Source organism: Epinephelus fuscoguttatus, linkage group LG4, assembly GCF_011397635.1.
Source record: "Epinephelus fuscoguttatus linkage group LG4, E.fuscoguttatus.final_Chr_v1".
NCBI lineage: Eukaryota > Metazoa > Chordata > Actinopteri > Perciformes > Serranidae > Epinephelus > Epinephelus fuscoguttatus.
In genome coordinates this window covers 22,300,426-22,316,790 of record NC_064755.1, presented here as the reverse complement: position 1 = coordinate 22,316,790, position 16,365 = coordinate 22,300,426, and the positions used below count along the sequence as shown (strand labels likewise).

The 16,365-nt window shown below is 44.2% G+C and overlaps 1 protein-coding gene across 14 annotated transcripts in view; it reads left to right on the top strand.

Moving 5' to 3' along the window:
- Positions 1 to 16,365, top strand: part of frmd4a (FERM domain containing 4A) — a 125,199-nt gene that overhangs the window by 96,180 nt on the left and 12,654 nt on the right. For 9 of the 14 annotated variants that reach the window (XM_049573775.1, XM_049573778.1, XM_049573776.1 and 6 more), the window contains exons 5-16: positions 174 to 258; positions 3,141 to 3,197; positions 3,975 to 3,997; positions 6,170 to 6,253; positions 6,363 to 6,428; positions 6,525 to 6,582; positions 6,810 to 6,896; positions 11,477 to 11,553; positions 12,438 to 12,579; positions 12,744 to 12,885; positions 14,838 to 14,971; positions 15,062 to 15,184. In XM_049573775.1, coding sequence (XP_049429732.1) covers positions 174 to 258; positions 3,141 to 3,197; positions 3,975 to 3,997; positions 6,170 to 6,253; positions 6,363 to 6,428; positions 6,525 to 6,582; positions 6,810 to 6,896; positions 11,477 to 11,553; positions 12,438 to 12,579; positions 12,744 to 12,885; positions 14,838 to 14,971; positions 15,062 to 15,184 — 1,078 coding nt within the window. Of the gene's footprint in view, positions 1 to 173; positions 259 to 3,140; positions 3,198 to 3,974; positions 3,998 to 6,169; positions 6,254 to 6,362; positions 6,429 to 6,524; positions 6,583 to 6,809; positions 6,897 to 8,615; positions 11,250 to 11,476; positions 11,554 to 12,437; positions 12,580 to 12,743; positions 12,886 to 14,837; positions 14,972 to 15,061; positions 15,185 to 16,365 lie in introns of those variants that run through there. The other 5 variants (XM_049573773.1, XM_049573781.1, XM_049573769.1 and 2 more) reach the window with 3 other exon arrangements.

The window sequence follows — 16,365 nt, the reverse complement described above, 5'->3', positions numbered from 1 at the left end:
ATTGCAACACTGCCATAGTCTGCATGTTTAATTCGTCCTATATAATTTATTTATTCATGAAGCAAATAGATCATAAACCTCGATGAGTTTATTCATAGGACTGAAAGTCAATTTATGCCATTGTTCCCTTTGCTGTTGCAAATGCATTAAAGCATTTATGTCTGTGTTTTCAGGTTCTACATAGAGAGTATATCCTACCTGAAGGATAATGCCACTATTGAGCTGTTTTTCCTTAATGCCAAGTCCATCATCTACAAGGTAAACTCTTTATTATGTTGCCATACTGTATATTCCCAATACTTTTTGAGTTGTGATAATGTAGGGGTGGTTCTATCCTGAAATGCCTTTCAAATATAGGTAGGTTTTCCTGGACTTAAAAGCTTGTTTGCTAGAAGAAGGTGGAGGTGGGTATACATTACTTCAACTTAGAATTATGTGGAGCAAAGGATTTGATGTCGTGCCACTTCATTACCCCATTTTTGGTTCTAAACGAGGAGGCCAGCTTGGACTTGGGTGCTCCACGCTGCTTTGGTGAAGCAGAAAATGCGTACCATTTGCATCAGCTGTTACCCATCATGTTATGTGCTGCGCCACATTCCAGCAACTGGCGAATAATTTGACACAATTTCTGCCATCTGTCAGTGTTGACGCACATTTTTTTCAGCTGTTAAAATAAACACCGACAGCACGCTGCCCAAAAGGAAAGGCAAAGTGGCAAATATATGTTTGTACAGCCAGTGATTAACTTCCCTTTGGAGAGGGCGGTTTGTATGTTTGCTAGGAGTGAGGGGAGACTGTCATTGTCAGTTATCAGGTTCACTTTCTTTTATCATTTGTATAAGTGCTACCTTTGTGCACAGATATACAATAATGTATCCTAGTTAATGTACAGCAAGTGTCAAGTAGTTATTTGTCCAGAAGAGGGCGTACCTGGCCTGAAGGAAAATGATGGGGCAGAGATGTCCCAGTCAAAACCCTGTAGAGAACTGTGATGATGTCACAAGACCCAGTGAACAGAGAGCCAACATGTCTCACCTGTAGTGTTTAAAGTTTCAATTTGGTCAAAAGTGTGTTGAATACATGTTCAGTTTAGTGCATCATACACAGTTATGTTGTATGCAAGGGGTATAAATGGGTGCCTTCCTTAGCTAATGTTGTCATAGGGTAAATTTTACCTTTTACATTAAGTTAACATTTGTGGCTTTAGGTTGTCTAGTTTGAGCCCAGTTGTTCCATATTTAAGGATCTGATTTTTATTTCTTCCGAACTGGATGCGATGCGAACAAGTGAACATCAGATTAATTTAGTTTTTCCCAGTGAAGTTGTTCTGACTTGCTCCGTGCATCAGTGAACAGGCTCAGCGATGTGTCACTTGCTTGAAAAACCACTCACCCTGGCTCTATTTTTGTGAAGCTTTGCACACCTTTTTCAGAGCAACAGTGGCTCCCTGAATGTTGTCGTCACTCATAGTTTATCTGAACAATTTTTTGTGCTCCTTCCGCCAGATTTCGTTCGCTCACTGTAGTGTCCATTAGGAAAACATTGAGAATTGACAAGCCCCTTTACCACTGGACAAAAAAACCCCACTAACTCCCACTTACATTTGGATTTTGTCTTTATTGGGAAGGGTTAGTTAATCAGCATTCATTCCCGGGACAAATGATTCTGCAGCAGTCTTGGGTATTTAATGGCTGCCATTGTCAGTCAGCAGTGATTGAAATGTGACCACCTGGTGGACACACTAATTTTCACCAGTGTCCAGTGCGACCATTGTTAACATCTCTCTGTCATTTCAGCCACAAACGCCATCGGTCTCTGTCTAAACAGCGCTCAAACAACCACCCAAAATAGTCAGCACCAAGTTTGAAAGAGAGATTAATCAAGTAACCGATTCAAAATGAAGTAAGCACTGTAACATTTTCGCTGGTATGTCACACTTGTGACGTTGGACGTGACACACCAGGAAAAAAAAAGAACAGAAAGGCATACTCGTCTACTGTCAAGGGTGTATCGCTTATGTTTTTGTGGGTTTTCCTGTGTATAAAAAAACCTGCCTGTATGTACTAAATTTGCTTGAAAAAGGGCATCCAAGTAGTAGGGGATGGACTGTCCCACAAACGGAAGGTTTCTGATTCAGTCCCATTTGTAGTTCTGAGAAAATGTCCTTGACGAAGATACCCGATCCCTCTGCTCATTTATCACATGCTCTGATAAGAACATCAGCTCAACACCAGTGATCTCTCTACCAGCTCCAGGGGTAGATGATCCTGACGACCCCATGGAGGGAGAGAGCAAGAACAGAAATGTCACATAGTAATTTTAGACGATACATAGCACATACACAGTCATTAAAATACAGCTGTTTAGGATGTATGATCATCTTCTGTAGTGAGAAACACTCTCTGCCGTGCTGTGGGAACGCATAAAGTCCAATAACACACACTATGTGACGATTTGTAGCCACGCTGGGTGGTACACTCATGGTGGGTTTGTACGGTCTAGTGTTTCATCCTGGCTGTCTGATCTCCCAACCAATTAAGTGGTGGATTGTAAAGGGAACATTCCTGACATACTTGACCCACTACTCACTGCCCACTAACCCCCTCCTTCTCCTCTTCAATGCAGACATAGCATTCCATGTATATGTACACACTCATCGTTGGTGATTACATGCACAAAGAACATCGCTAATTATCATGCAGCGAAAGACTCTCCGTTCCTTTAGCTCTTCCCCAGGAATGTCCACATGTCCCCAAATACCTAAAAACAAAAACACAATTAAAACACTTTTGGAAAACATACTGAGCAGTCAGTAACCAGAGCATCCATGCCTACCCTCAGCCCCTAAACCCCCCTCTCCCATTCCCCCTTAGTTTGCCTCTAATCTCTGCACTCCATCCACATGAAGAGGTCATGAAATTAGAGAAGGGAGAGAGGAAAAATGGAGGGGGGAGTGGAAGGGAGATGAAAGGAGCTAGCAGCTCCTCTTGGATAAATGGATGATGATCAGAGAGGCACGTCCACTTTTACTGCAAACATCGGCACAGTGTGTGTTTTATTTATTTACTTGCTGCCAGCAACTAAGAGAATGTGTCATTCACGGCCCCTATCCTCTCTTCTCTCTTCTCTTTTCCTCGCAGGAGCTTATTGAAGTGGACAGCGATGTTGTCTTCGAATTGGCTTCCTATATACTACAAGTAAGATAAAGTGTGTTTGCGTGTGTGTGGATGTCTGTGTGGATATCTGTATGCAGCCAAACACACCAGTTATTCTGGGGGCTGCTGCTCTGGGATGAAACATTTCTGAAACAGTGATGTTTTCTTTCAAAATGTCTCCAGCAGCCTTTGATTCTAATTGACGCTGATTAAACTCACATTATCTATTTCAGTCATAATTGAGGATGATTAAATTCACATTATCTAATGCAGTCATCAATCTGTCAGTGAACTGCAATGGCGCTCAGAGGTTTCAAATCCGAAAAACCTCAACTGTCTTTGTTGGTAGCAACATTCTTGGCTACCAGCGAGATTCTTGGTGCAGCCAGTCAGTGCTAATATAACGCAGAGCAGCAGGGAAACTCTTTTACTTCACAAATTCTCCTCAATGCCAGCCCTTTCTCTCTCCTGTCCCTTTCTCAGAGTAGGTCAGTCCATTAACCGAGATGCTGCAAGGTCGTGTTACACACAGACTGGGCTGAGTGGTTTGTGTGTGCGCATGTGTATTTGTGTGTGTGCTTTCTATGCAGGTGCAGATGCACGGTATCAGGTATCTGCTCTGTGGGCCTTCGGAGGTTTCACTCCAGATGGAGGTTTAATGTTTCTCTCTGATTCCAGCACAGCAGACCTGACTGCTCATTCACCAATGCAAACAGAACATAAACACACATTTTATGGTCACTGCTTGGCGCTCACATATCCATATATGTAAATACTTTCTTCTCTCACTACTTTTCTTTTTTCCTTTCTGTTCCACAGGAGGCTAAAGGTGATTTCACCAGGTAAGCACATTAGTAACTTGGAATTTTGTCTCGTTTTCTGAATTTTATTCCCCAGTGACAAGGGTAGTTGGGTTGATACATGTTGATTAAGGAGGGAGAGGAACTTTCTTTCTGAGCTTGATTTAAACCTGTCTCCCCTTCTTTCCTGCCATACCTATTCCTCTTTGGTTCGCTTTTTTCAGCCTGTGGTGCCACTCATGAGAAAACCACGTATTTGTGTTTGTGCGTGTTTGTATTGTCAGTGTATCTATAATAGGGCTGCAACTAACCAAAATTTGATGTTTTGTCAATAAATTGGCAGAAAAATGTGAAAAATGCCCCGTGTAATTTTCCAGAGGCCAAGGTGACATCTTCAAATTGTGTTTTATTCGACCAACAGTGCTGAATTCAAAGCTGTTCAGTTTATTATCATATATGACAAAGAAAAGCATCAAATTGTCACATTAAAGAAACAAGAAACCAGTAAATGTTTGGCTTTTTTTTTTTTGCTTAAAAAAATCACTAAAACCATTTCTCAGTTATCAAAATAGTTGCCAGTTAGTTTTCTGTTGAGCGACTAATTGATTAACCGACTAATCGTTGCAGCTTTAGTGTGTAATGAAAGACAGAAAGCCTTTGGTGGGAGTGACTTTCTTTGGGGACATGAAAGATATCCTAATAAACTACCAGAAAATGTGAACCTCAGTTCAAAAATCAGACTAAGTATCAGTCTGTAAACTCACATGAATTAAACTCTATAGCTGTGGAGCTTTCCAGTCGTGCACATGTTGCATGTGGCTCTTTAGATGTACATCTGTATGGAGCTGGCCTAAATGTATGTCACCCCTCATCCCTTTGTTGTAGCACAGATAACAGACTTCAGCAGTCGTCACCTCTGACCTCATTTCCGCCGGTGAAAGAAGTAAATAAACACAATATCCTGCAGAGGGCTGGAATGTGACACACTGTGGAGACATTCTTTTCACCCTCCTCCCCCCTTTCCTTACCCTCTTCCTCCTACGCACACATACCTCCCTTCTCCAAAAGCTTTGTAGACCTCTGCATATCTCTTCAAAACCATACACCATACCCCTCCTCCATATTAAGTTGCAATATATCTGCCACTGCTGCTCCCCTAAAAATACCCATTATGACAGCTAATATATTGAGTCCTTAGATCATGTTGCTGTAATAAGTGTGAAATCATTTTCCTTTGTCAAATACAAATCCATTTGTTCCAAGACTTTCCTTGAATCAAGAGTAATTTTCTTGATATTAGAGGAATAAGCCGTCTGAGTCTTATCCTGTTCACCTTCTTTTAATAATTTTACAGGTATTAGGAATTTCAGTATTCATTTCAAGGCACTTAAAAAACATTTTAATTCTGAATATATGATTTAGTGGCTTGTGAAGACGAACATGCCACAGTGCACACGTTGTATTTGTTAAATTGCCTGTCCGTTCATCAAGTGCAATGCCGTGGTTATGCACACAGCCACGTATACCTAATGAGTAGCTGAATGGATATCAACCAATCCAGACACACAGCTGTGTTCACACATTGAACAACAGGCGAGCAGGGTGGATGGGATCTCTTCCAGGGCTTTAGCTCATAGGTTGTCATGTTCCCAGGGCTTTCCCCAATCCTCCGAGGCCTTGGCGGAGGCTGGAGAGAGGCGAGGGGATTAGAGTGGGATATTAAGACCTCCTGCCACTGGAGGTCTGAAAACTGAATCTGGGGCCAAGTCTCTGCGTGGTACCCTGTCTCATTTACGCTGGCTCGGTCTTTATCTTTTCCTCCATCCCATTTTTATCTCCTTTTACCTTCCTTTATTCATATTTCATGTCTGTGAATCTGTCGCTCTTCTCTCTCCTGTCTCCAGCTGTCAGTGTCTCTGCAGCTGTTCGGACATAGACAGCGCCCAGTCTCTGAAATAGAGAACATTTAGGCAATCAGCGTTCATTCCTGTCTCTTGACTAAACTTAGTTCCTCTCCCACCCGTTTTCCAAAGTTAACATTTAATTTCTGAGACGGTCTTGGGAAGAATTCAGTTTTGCACCAACATGTTTCTTTTCCTACAGTTCAGTGGTGTCGTCTAGTCAGTTTTGACTGACGCTGTCAGGCCTACAGCAGAGAATGATTGTTCTCGCAGAAGTAGTGTTGACCATGTCTCGTGGTTTCCTCCCTTACAGTAATGATGCAACCAGGTCTGACTTAAAAAAGCTGCCTGCTCTGCCCACCCAGGCCCTAAAGGAGCACCCATCCTTGGCCTACTGGTGAGAGACTAGTCAGTTATCCAGAAAAACCGCCACAACATTGCACAAGCTGTCCTTGTCTTGTTTTCCCCTCCTCTTAATGTTTTTCTTTTCTTGTACTGTCTCACAGTGAAGACCGGGTCGTAGAGCATTACAAGAAGCTCAACGGGCAGTCCAGAGGGCAAGCTATTGTAAAGTAAGTGTGTGTGTGTGTCTCTGGTTGTGTTTGTTCACTGTGTTGAAGGCTGCGTTCTCTGTAACTCTTACATGTCTGTCTCTCTGCTCTCCACAGTTATATGAGCATTGTAGAGTCTCTGCCCACATATGGAGTACATTACTATGCTGTAAAGGTACAGTTTTACTACTCTGCCTTTTCTTTTTTCACACACACACCACACACATTTTTGTTGACTCTGGACCTGCAAGCAGGGAGTTTGGGATTTGGAGATATGATGGAGCTTAAAGCTATTTGTACTCAGTCTTTCTCTGTCTGTCTTTTTCTTTCCTTTCTCTCTCACTATCAAGCCCATACACACGCAAGACATTTCCTGAGGTATTTTTCTGTTGTGTATTTTAGGACAAGCAGGGGATCCCATGGTGGTTGGGTCTGAGCTATAAAGGCATCTTTCAGTACGATCACCAGGACAAAGTCAAACCCAGGAAGGTGAGAAGATGCTCTGATCTCCCTGCACCACAAACTAAACTGTCCTCTGCACAGCCTTCAGTTACTCTTTTAATTTGCTTTAAAAAAATTAATTTGTGAATCTGAATACAGTATTCTGTGTGTGTAGCATTTACGACTTCCAAGATGTATCTTTATTCTAGCACATATTCTTTCACCCTGTTTTTTAAGAGGAGTGGGTAGCTCATGTGATTGAAATGTTTTCACGGCCACCACTGTCTATTTTTTCCATTCAGTAAGTCAGGACATTGTGTTTGGGACGAGCACTAACAATGCTGTACAAATACAACTGTCTGGAGACGTTCAGTCTTGGAATGTTTTGCATCCTGTCCTGCTTTTATTTCTGTGAATGGTGTCCTCCTCCCAGTCGATGCAACCAGTGGCTTGTCTATGAAAAGCCTCTCTCGCCTCACCTCTGACCTCCAGCCATGTTTAGAGCCTCGATCTCTGGCATTCAGCCTCGTCTTATAGGGTGTTAATGGGGTTAACAGCATCTCTGCATGCTGACCGACCACCAGGATACTCTCACACACACGTACTCTGATACTACACCCATAAACGCACACACACATTAGTGAACTTTGAACTCACCATCCTGATGAATACTTCCTGTCTGCCACAGCTTTCCTGTTTGCCACGAACATTGTGCTGTGTGTGTGTGTGTGTGTGTGTGTGTGTGTGTGTGCGTCTTGATTGGGGCATTCCAGGGTAAAACTCTGTCGCACCACTAAGCACCATCCCTGCCAAACAAATTCCCAAATGTTGTGGCTGCTTAGGTGTTAAAGCACCATGGCAATGGAAAAAATGCAATCCACTTAACCGCGCATTGAACTCACAGACACAAACACTACAGTTACTTTCTAAATCTAAAGCCACAAGAAAAAAGGAGGAGAGGGGTTTTAGATATTTCAGAGAGCTGGAGGAAAGAACGAGTTAATAGCATTCCTACACAAGAGACTTTTCAAGCATTCAGCTGCCATAGCAACGGCTGGTATGAGTCATTGGTCTGTTAAGCTTCGGTACTGACCCCCTCACTGTCTTCCCCTCTCTCTCTTTCTTTCTCCCTCACCCTCTCACACACACATTTAAGAGCAGAGAAAGCAAGACTGGGTCACCTCACTGAGTGCGATTGTAGTCTAAGGAGCTTGACCCAGAAGAGATTTGTGGACTGCATGTCTTGTTAATGCAACATCACAAGACTGACTAAATCCAAATGAACGCAGTAAGGGTTTTTTCCACTCATAAGGCAGACAAAAGAGGGTGGGTGGCGCTCCTTTTCAAAGCTGGTCAGTGTTTCACAGGAAGGAGACACTCATAGAGGGCACTAGGAAGCTGGTTATGGCAGTAATGGGAGTCATCGCTATTCCAACAAACTAGAGGAAGAGCACTTGTTTCGGTGATTAGTCAATCAGCTGGCCGGTCCAGTACCAGTAACCACTGACTCACAGTGTAATCACTAGTTTGTCACTCTGCACGTTTTTAGTTCTGTGACTCAGTGAGGCGGAGGCAGAACACTGATTATGAGACATTATGGGCCAATTACTGGCTTTTGTCACAATTAAAACAGTCGATGTTTTTAACACCAACCTTTTTTATTCATTAATAAGCAACTAAGTGACTGCAGAATACAGTAGGGGTGTGTGTGTGTGTGTGTGTGTGTGTGTGTGTGTGTGTGTGTGTGTGTGTTTGTGTATTGGAGGCAGTTGTGTTTAATTAGTTAGTCTCTTTACAAGGGGAGATCCCTGTTGTTTCTAAATGCAGACCGTCTACCACAGCCTCCACGTTTATTTGGGGATGTTAACATACTTTTCCCCCTCTGCTTACCGCAGGCCACATGCAGACGCACATACAGTACACACAGACAGAGTTTTACAACCGAACCACACACCGTACTAATGCCTCGTTAGTGTGTTCTGACTCATTTAGATGGAGATTATAGGGTCTGCGTGTTGACTGACTACCTGACCGACTGATTTAAGGCTAACACGGGAAAAGCTCCTGTCAACAATGTGATGGAGCTACAAGGAGGTTCAATCAAACACAGCAAGCTGTGGTTTAAATCAACGTAATCACTCATGCATTTCACTGCATATTGATAAGTCTTTCTGCAGCGGCACACACCCACTGACGTTAGTTAGCGTCTGTCTGCGTTTCATTTAGAGCAAACAGCCACAGACAGCCTGTTCAGATTAGTTTTTCCATAAATGTCATCCCTTCAAAACACCACAACCAAAGCAAAAACAACAGGAAGTGCCTCCAGAGTGTATCTGCATCTCCATGACAACTGGTGGATGTAGTGTTGCACACCAGAGCCCCACCCTAAGGGGGAAACAATAGTCTTCGAGAGTCTCGTGTCCAGTTCTGGAGAAGAATAATATGCTTATGCTATTTAAACTTTCTATTCTTCCTGTAATCCCCCAGGGAGCCTTCTGCCCCAAAGAAAGGCCTTTACACTCTATCAGATCTGACCTTTTCACGTGTACTGGATGTGTGCTCGGGTGCACCGACATTATCACAAGACAGACATGGGTCTGTGTTCCAGAGCACCCAACTGTTTATGAATAATGACCAGTCACTTCCTCTGCGTGTTTGTGCCATTGTGTGCGAGTGTTTTACAGTTAAAAGGAAGAGGATTTATAGCACATGCACACATACATGCACCAGCCTCGCCCTAATAACAGAAGCTCCTAATAGCTTTGACTGAGTTCCTAAGAAAGAAACTGTCAGCATGTTTTGTTTTGGTTTTTTTTAATCAGATGTCCACGCTTTTCACAGTCGCCATAAAGACTACAAAGGTTTCATTAACACAATGGGCTTATGTAACTGGGGCACTTTTTGAAACAGCACCGAATCACAACAAAAAAAATATCTAATTTTAAACTTGAGGGTGATTTTGTTGTACTTTGTTGCAGATAATGCGCGTGAGATATATTTGAACACTATTCGCACACTTACACATGTACGACTTATCCTGAAACATCAAAGTCTGCCTCCAAAATTGCAGCAGCTCCGTCCCGCTGATGGAGCGGACAGCTTTAGTGGTCTCGTGCCTGAACACAGTTACAAGCACCCATCTTATCTTCACAGCTCTGGCCCATATGTAGCCAACACACACACACACACACACACTCGCGTAGCCACTCACCCACTATCTGCCCGACCCGCTATATTTAGCACCATGCTACATTAGCACTTCACACTCCATTGAAAATGCACGGTACAGCAACAGTTTTGATAAGAGTGCTGGCTTTCTTTTTCATGCTGGCGCACGCGCACACACACACACACACACACACACACACACACACACACAGTGCATAAATACATACATTAGGCTGTGTTTACATACATACTTCATACATACATATTTCTCCCCCTCCTCCCCTTTCCTCCCTCTCATCCCTCTGTCCATTGTTTTCTCAGGCTGTTAAAATTCCTGGGCTGTGACCTGTTCCTCCCTTAGCTCCCTTTCTCCTCTTTTCCTCCTGCATCCTGTCATAGCTGGGTCTTCTACTTTGTGTCTTTTCTCCGTTTCGCAGTCCTGAGTTTTTCTGTCTTTACTGATGGCTGGTCAGCGTACATCCGAGGTTTTCATGTGTGTGTTTGTATGTCAGCTCCAGCTGATAGATGCAGGCCCACTTGTGATCTGAAATAGCCCACACTCTGCTCCTCTCTAACAAGAAGCAGACTCAGACTCTGTGAATGTGTGTATGTGCGTGCACACAGAGGTCTGACCAAACAAAGCGAGGGCACTTCAATTGCTGGGGCTACAGAAAGCTTCTTTCCCCCTTCATCACTCCTCCTCTGACCCCTCGTTACCCACACACGCACACACACAAACACACACCTCCAAAACCACAGAGCCCAGAGCAGGAAGCACAGTCCCTGAGGGAGGGAGGAGGGGTCAGGAGGAGGGGAGGCATAAACGCCCCCTCCCTCCTAGCAAAGCTACAGGAGAGGAGGAAACTTAACTTTACACACTTTCTCTCCACCAGCACACACACACATATGCACATGCCTACAGATGGTGAACACCCACCAACTCATAACGTTCTGTTCCCCTGCGTCTGGGAGGATTTAGGATACACACATGCTGTGGAGTACGTCTTGGGGGAAACTTTCTCGCCCAGCTGGCTTTGGCTTCATTTAAAGAGGAGCTGATGGTTCATAAAGGGGGCGGAAAAGAGGAAAAAAAAAAGAAAAGAAAATCCGAGCAGAGGAAAGAAAGCCTCCTCCCTCTCACGCTGTCTTTCTTCAGAGTGAGGTCATCCAGCGAAGGGATCTGCTGTGGACAAGACCGCCTGGTCTGGACCTGATCAGAGAGCCACAGACTAGGTCCTCTTCCCTGCCTCCACCTCCTGCTCTGTTCCTAACTCCTCCTCTTCGTCAGCTCCTTCCATTTCTTTCTCCTATTCCTCAGTATCCATTGCATTTTCTCTCAAAACAAATTGGAACATACACAGAAGAGAACAGAGGATTTGGCTGAAGGCCGTGTGGATTTAATGTGAAGCATGTTTTTCTGTGAGCGACCCTGAAGAGTGTGTGTTTCTCCTGAACCTCAGGTGTTCCAATGGCGTCAGTTGGAGAACCTCTACTTCAGAGAGAAGAAGTTTTCAGTGGAAGTTCATGACCCGAGGAGGTAAATTTATATCACAAATTTAAGCTGAGTGTTGAATTGCACGATACCAGTTCTACTTAAGTGATTGAATGATATTGCTGTTGAATTTTCTCCAGCTAATATTTGGAAGTGATAGATTTTTCCCTCAGTTATGGACACCCTCCAGTAGCCTTTACTGTAAATTACCACTGTGCCATATGTGGATGTGTTAAGATTCAAACTACAGTGCAGGGCAGGAGAGATTGGAATCTAATTCAGTAATGGTTGCAGCATTTGTCTTGGCAATAGAGCGAGATATTGGGGATGTCTCGGTGGAGCCTGACATAGATTGATAGGCTGATTATTAACACACTTGTGCAGCCACATGCATGCACTAACACGTGTGCTCTTTCCCACACACACACATACACACACAGGGTAAACCCTTGATAGTTGACCACAGAAGGATAGATGGCTGAGCGATAGCTGTTTTGCGGAGGAAGTGACCTCTCTTGTGTTTATTTAACATGGCTATATATGTGGAGTGTTCTACAGACAGAGGGAGGGAGGGAACGGGAGAAAAAAGTGACAGACGGGGTGAAACAGAGAGCAGTGGTGTTTTCTTTAAAGGAAGCTGTCATTAGGGTGAGCTGGTCTGTTGCTCAGCTACAGATGTGTTTTTAAATAAGGATGAGTAAACAATGGGGGAACATCGTGTGTGGCTTTGCAAAAAATATCTCTATCAGGTTTGCTCTCTTAAGCCTCTAATAATTTTTCTCCCTCCTAACAGCCACAGTAGTTATTGTAGTAGTCCTGGTAGCAGTTACGGTGGTGGAGTTGTCGGGTGGGGGTGTTTTCACTGTTGTAATATGTAGCCATCTTTTGTATTCAGTGTATATAAGGAGGCCTTGTGTCCGCTCCTACTGTAGGGCGTCGGTGACGAGAAGGACGTTTGGTCACAGTGGCATCGCTGTGCATACGTGGTACGCCTGTCCTGCCCTCATCAAGTCCATCTGGGCCATGGCCATCAGCCAACACCAGTTCTACCTGGACCGCAAGCAGAGCAAGGTCAGTCGGGTCCACCACATCCATACTCACACCACAGACCACAGACACAATTAGACATGTACAAGAGATACAGCAAACTCAGCAAGCATGGTCAGTTAAGAGCGCTGCAATTAAACAGCTTAATGAAGCGCTTTGACAGACCCTCTCCATTCTTGTCTTTCCAGTCTAAGATCCATGCAGCGAGGAGTTTGAGTGAGATCGCTATAGACCTGACAGAAACAGGAACTCTGAAGACCTCCAAACTGGCCAACATGGGAAGCAAGGGCAAAATTATAAGTGGCAGCAGCGGCAGTCTGCTTTCATCAGGTCAGTATAACGTCAGTGTGTGTGTGTGTGTGTGAGAGAGGAGGAGAAAGACACTGACAAACAGGCAGAGAGAAAGATTGATATGTGTTATTCTTTGTGTTTGCGTGTGTGGTGTTGAGGGGGAGTCTCACTGACAACTGGAGAGACAGAAACAGCTGCTTCTGGGAAGAGGCCATTGATTCTGTGCTGAATGTTCTCACACACATACTGTACACACACCCCACCCAGTGTCTTTCTGTATGTACAGAACACCACTCCCACCCTCCATGTCGCACAAACTCATCCTCCAGAGGCCCCTGGCTTCCTCTAAATTTAGTGGGTGAGGGAATGAAAAGGGTAGAGGGTCAGTGTAAAACTTTGCCATGGCCTTTAAAACAATGCTTATCCGTGCTGAACAAGTACGACAAGAACGAGTGTGACGGGAAGATTTGTACATGAACCAAATTTAGAGTAGAAGGGAAAATGCCCTTTTAAACCAGGCAGCCACATAAATAGGGATGGGAAACAGTACTCGATCCATTTAAGGTATCAACTGAAATAACCCAGTACCAAGTAGTATCGAAACGTCCATCTAAACAGTACCAACATTTCATCCTTTTTCACTGGGGTTCTGATCCCAAACCATTCCAACTCCCTGCCAGATAAGCAAACTTTCTGTTGCTGCTGCTTCCAGAGCCACTATTCTCCATGTGCATCTGTCCTGATTGGCATAGGCTTAAACAGCAGCGGCAGCTAACATCCTCACATGTGCAGTTAAACGGTCCCAACAAACTCAGGCCGACACCGAAACGTCTGGACTCTGATGTTAAACCTGCAAATAGCTGTTATGTAACGTTAGCTGTGTGATTCTAACAGTGAGCCCTGTCACTGTGTGTGCATGTGTGAGGCTGGTTGAACCGTCAGTATGGAGCTCACACTCCCGCAGCAGCAGCTACAACCCACACAGTCTGTGGTGAGGTGAAGTCGAGCACAGTGTATTTACAGAGCTGGCAGTTCAGGATCTCAACACGCGCCACTCAATTCACATTATGAATTATAATAAAGTGCTCTTGTGGTATCGGTGTGTAGATACATGTCTCTCCTCCCTTTCTCTTCAGCTATCCGTTTCTAGTCTCCCAATCTCCCTTTTCTGTCTTCTTCGTCCTTCTCTAGTTCCACCCCCACCTTGTGTCACACAGGGTGTCTCTGTCTTATCTGTGTCCTGTCACTTGTCTCATTTGTGTTGCGCAGTTTTTTGATTTCATGATCCACTGACTGACTGGAGGCCATCTCTGACCAGCAACATAAACATGTCACAGGAACTGTGATGCCACATACATGTATCTCCCCACATGACCACAGCCAGCACGTCTCTAGACTAGATCACAGTTTGTCGGATCAATTTCAAACCTTTGTGGCTGCAAATAAGGCGCTTTGGCAGTACAACATCACTTAACACGCCAAACTGAATGTGTTTGAGCTGTAAGAACAGTTGGATGGTCACTGCTGGCACGTGTGCACCTTCAAAACAATAGGTGTAGAAAACCTTAACTTAAATATAGTGTATCGTGTAACAATATTTTCTTTCTACCACAGTGGTCTCAGCAGCGTTTGGTTTTGTATTGTTGCTCTGTTTGACCGCACAGTCACTGAAAGAGCAACAGACAGAAATAAAATATGTGTGTGTGTTGTCAACATGGCATGTTGCAAACAACAGTGGCACCATCTCAGGGCCTCGGAGATTGTGCGTCACAGATTTTGTCCTAAACTGCTCCTTCCTTGACTCACTCACACTCGCACAAACACACCACTTCGACTCAGTTTCCTTATCGAAACGTTCCATTCACTTCCCTGTAAACATCCTGCAAGGATAGCAGGTGCACGCACAATTTATATAAGTCCCCACAAGTCCAAACACTCGCACATACGCCCCTGCCTCCTGCCCTCACATTATGTGCTGTTGTGTCGTGCAGGCTCTCAGGAATCGGACAGCTCCCAGACAGCTAAGAAGGACATGCTGGCAGCACTGAGGGCCAGGCAAGACGCTTTGGAGGAAACGCTAAGACAGAGGCTAGAGGAACTCAAGAGCATCTGCATCAGAGAGGCGGTATGAGAAAAACAGATCTGGCTAATATTTGGAAACCAGAATCCTTTTTAGCGCTTCCTCTCTAACTTGTCCCCTTGTTGTCCTTTGTAGGAGCTGACAGGAAAGCTTCCGAAGGAATATCCTCTGGATCCGGGAGAGGAGCCGCCAACAGTACGACGGAAGATTGGTACTGCCTTCAAACTGGACGAGCAGAAAATCCTTCCCAAGGGAGAGGTAAAGCCGTAACTTCCTGTTCTCCACAGTAGCACTTTATCACATACTCCAATCTACCCCGCTCCCCACACAGGCCAAATAAAAACAGGAGGTCATCTATTGGGGTCAGTGTTCAAAACGGACGCAAAATACTGCTCGTTCCTGAGCCAGGCCCTCTGCTGCAGCACTAATTAGTTAAGAGTGTTTATCTCCTTTTAGCCTAGCTGTAATATTAATGATCCATTTATGAACAGTGTGGCATTAAAGATCAAAACTGGTGTTTAAAAGCTTTTGAAGTTACACAGTTAAAGATCAAGGGCTACTTGAGATTAACTTCATTTAAAACTAGAGATGTAATGCTCACATGATGTGTGATGATTGACATAATGGTAAGTTAACTCATTCCTACTCGGTTGTTAAGTGAGCAAAGGGAACAGAGAACACTGAAAGCCACGGTATGAGACATCTTGGACCTTGTAAACGTAGCTTTACTGCATCTTTGTCTTTTTGTGCCACGGGTAGATTTTCCAGAGTAGCCTTACTTCTAAAAATAGCCCTGGCAGCATTCTCGCCACAGGAAGTGGTGATAGTAGGATTGTGTGCGCGTCTGTATGTGTGCAGGCATGTGTGTGTGTGGGTGTGTGTTACCGAGGTTGTTTGCTTTGAAAAGAATCCAGGGACACAATATCACAAAACTGCCTCGCAAGCAGAACGATGTTGCTTAATTTACACTGAACACCTTAAACTCACACACACACACACACACACACACACACAGAAACAGAAGCCGCTGTGGCGGGAGTGTGAAGGGATTGTTAGAGCGAGGGATTCCTCCGAACTGAGGTAGTCCTGTAAGATGTTGACGCAAGCGAATACATCATCGCTCTGTCTCTCTGGGGGCAAGTGAAATCATGTGTGCTCTCATATATATGATTGCATGCATGAGTTTATTTACTTGTCTATAATATGTTTACAAGTTTCTACTATAGTGTTCAACAGTAAACTACTCATCAGGGATGGTGAGGATAAAAACCCATGAGTTCCGCCTGAGTTGCATTTATGGACCCCTGAAAACTTCCAGACTTAGAGAGGGGACGCTGACTGACACACACACACACAAAAACAATGGAAAGTTTGCTGGCTCAGGATAAACCATTTTTAGAACATGAACAAGTACATACAGAGAATGAATGCCATAGACA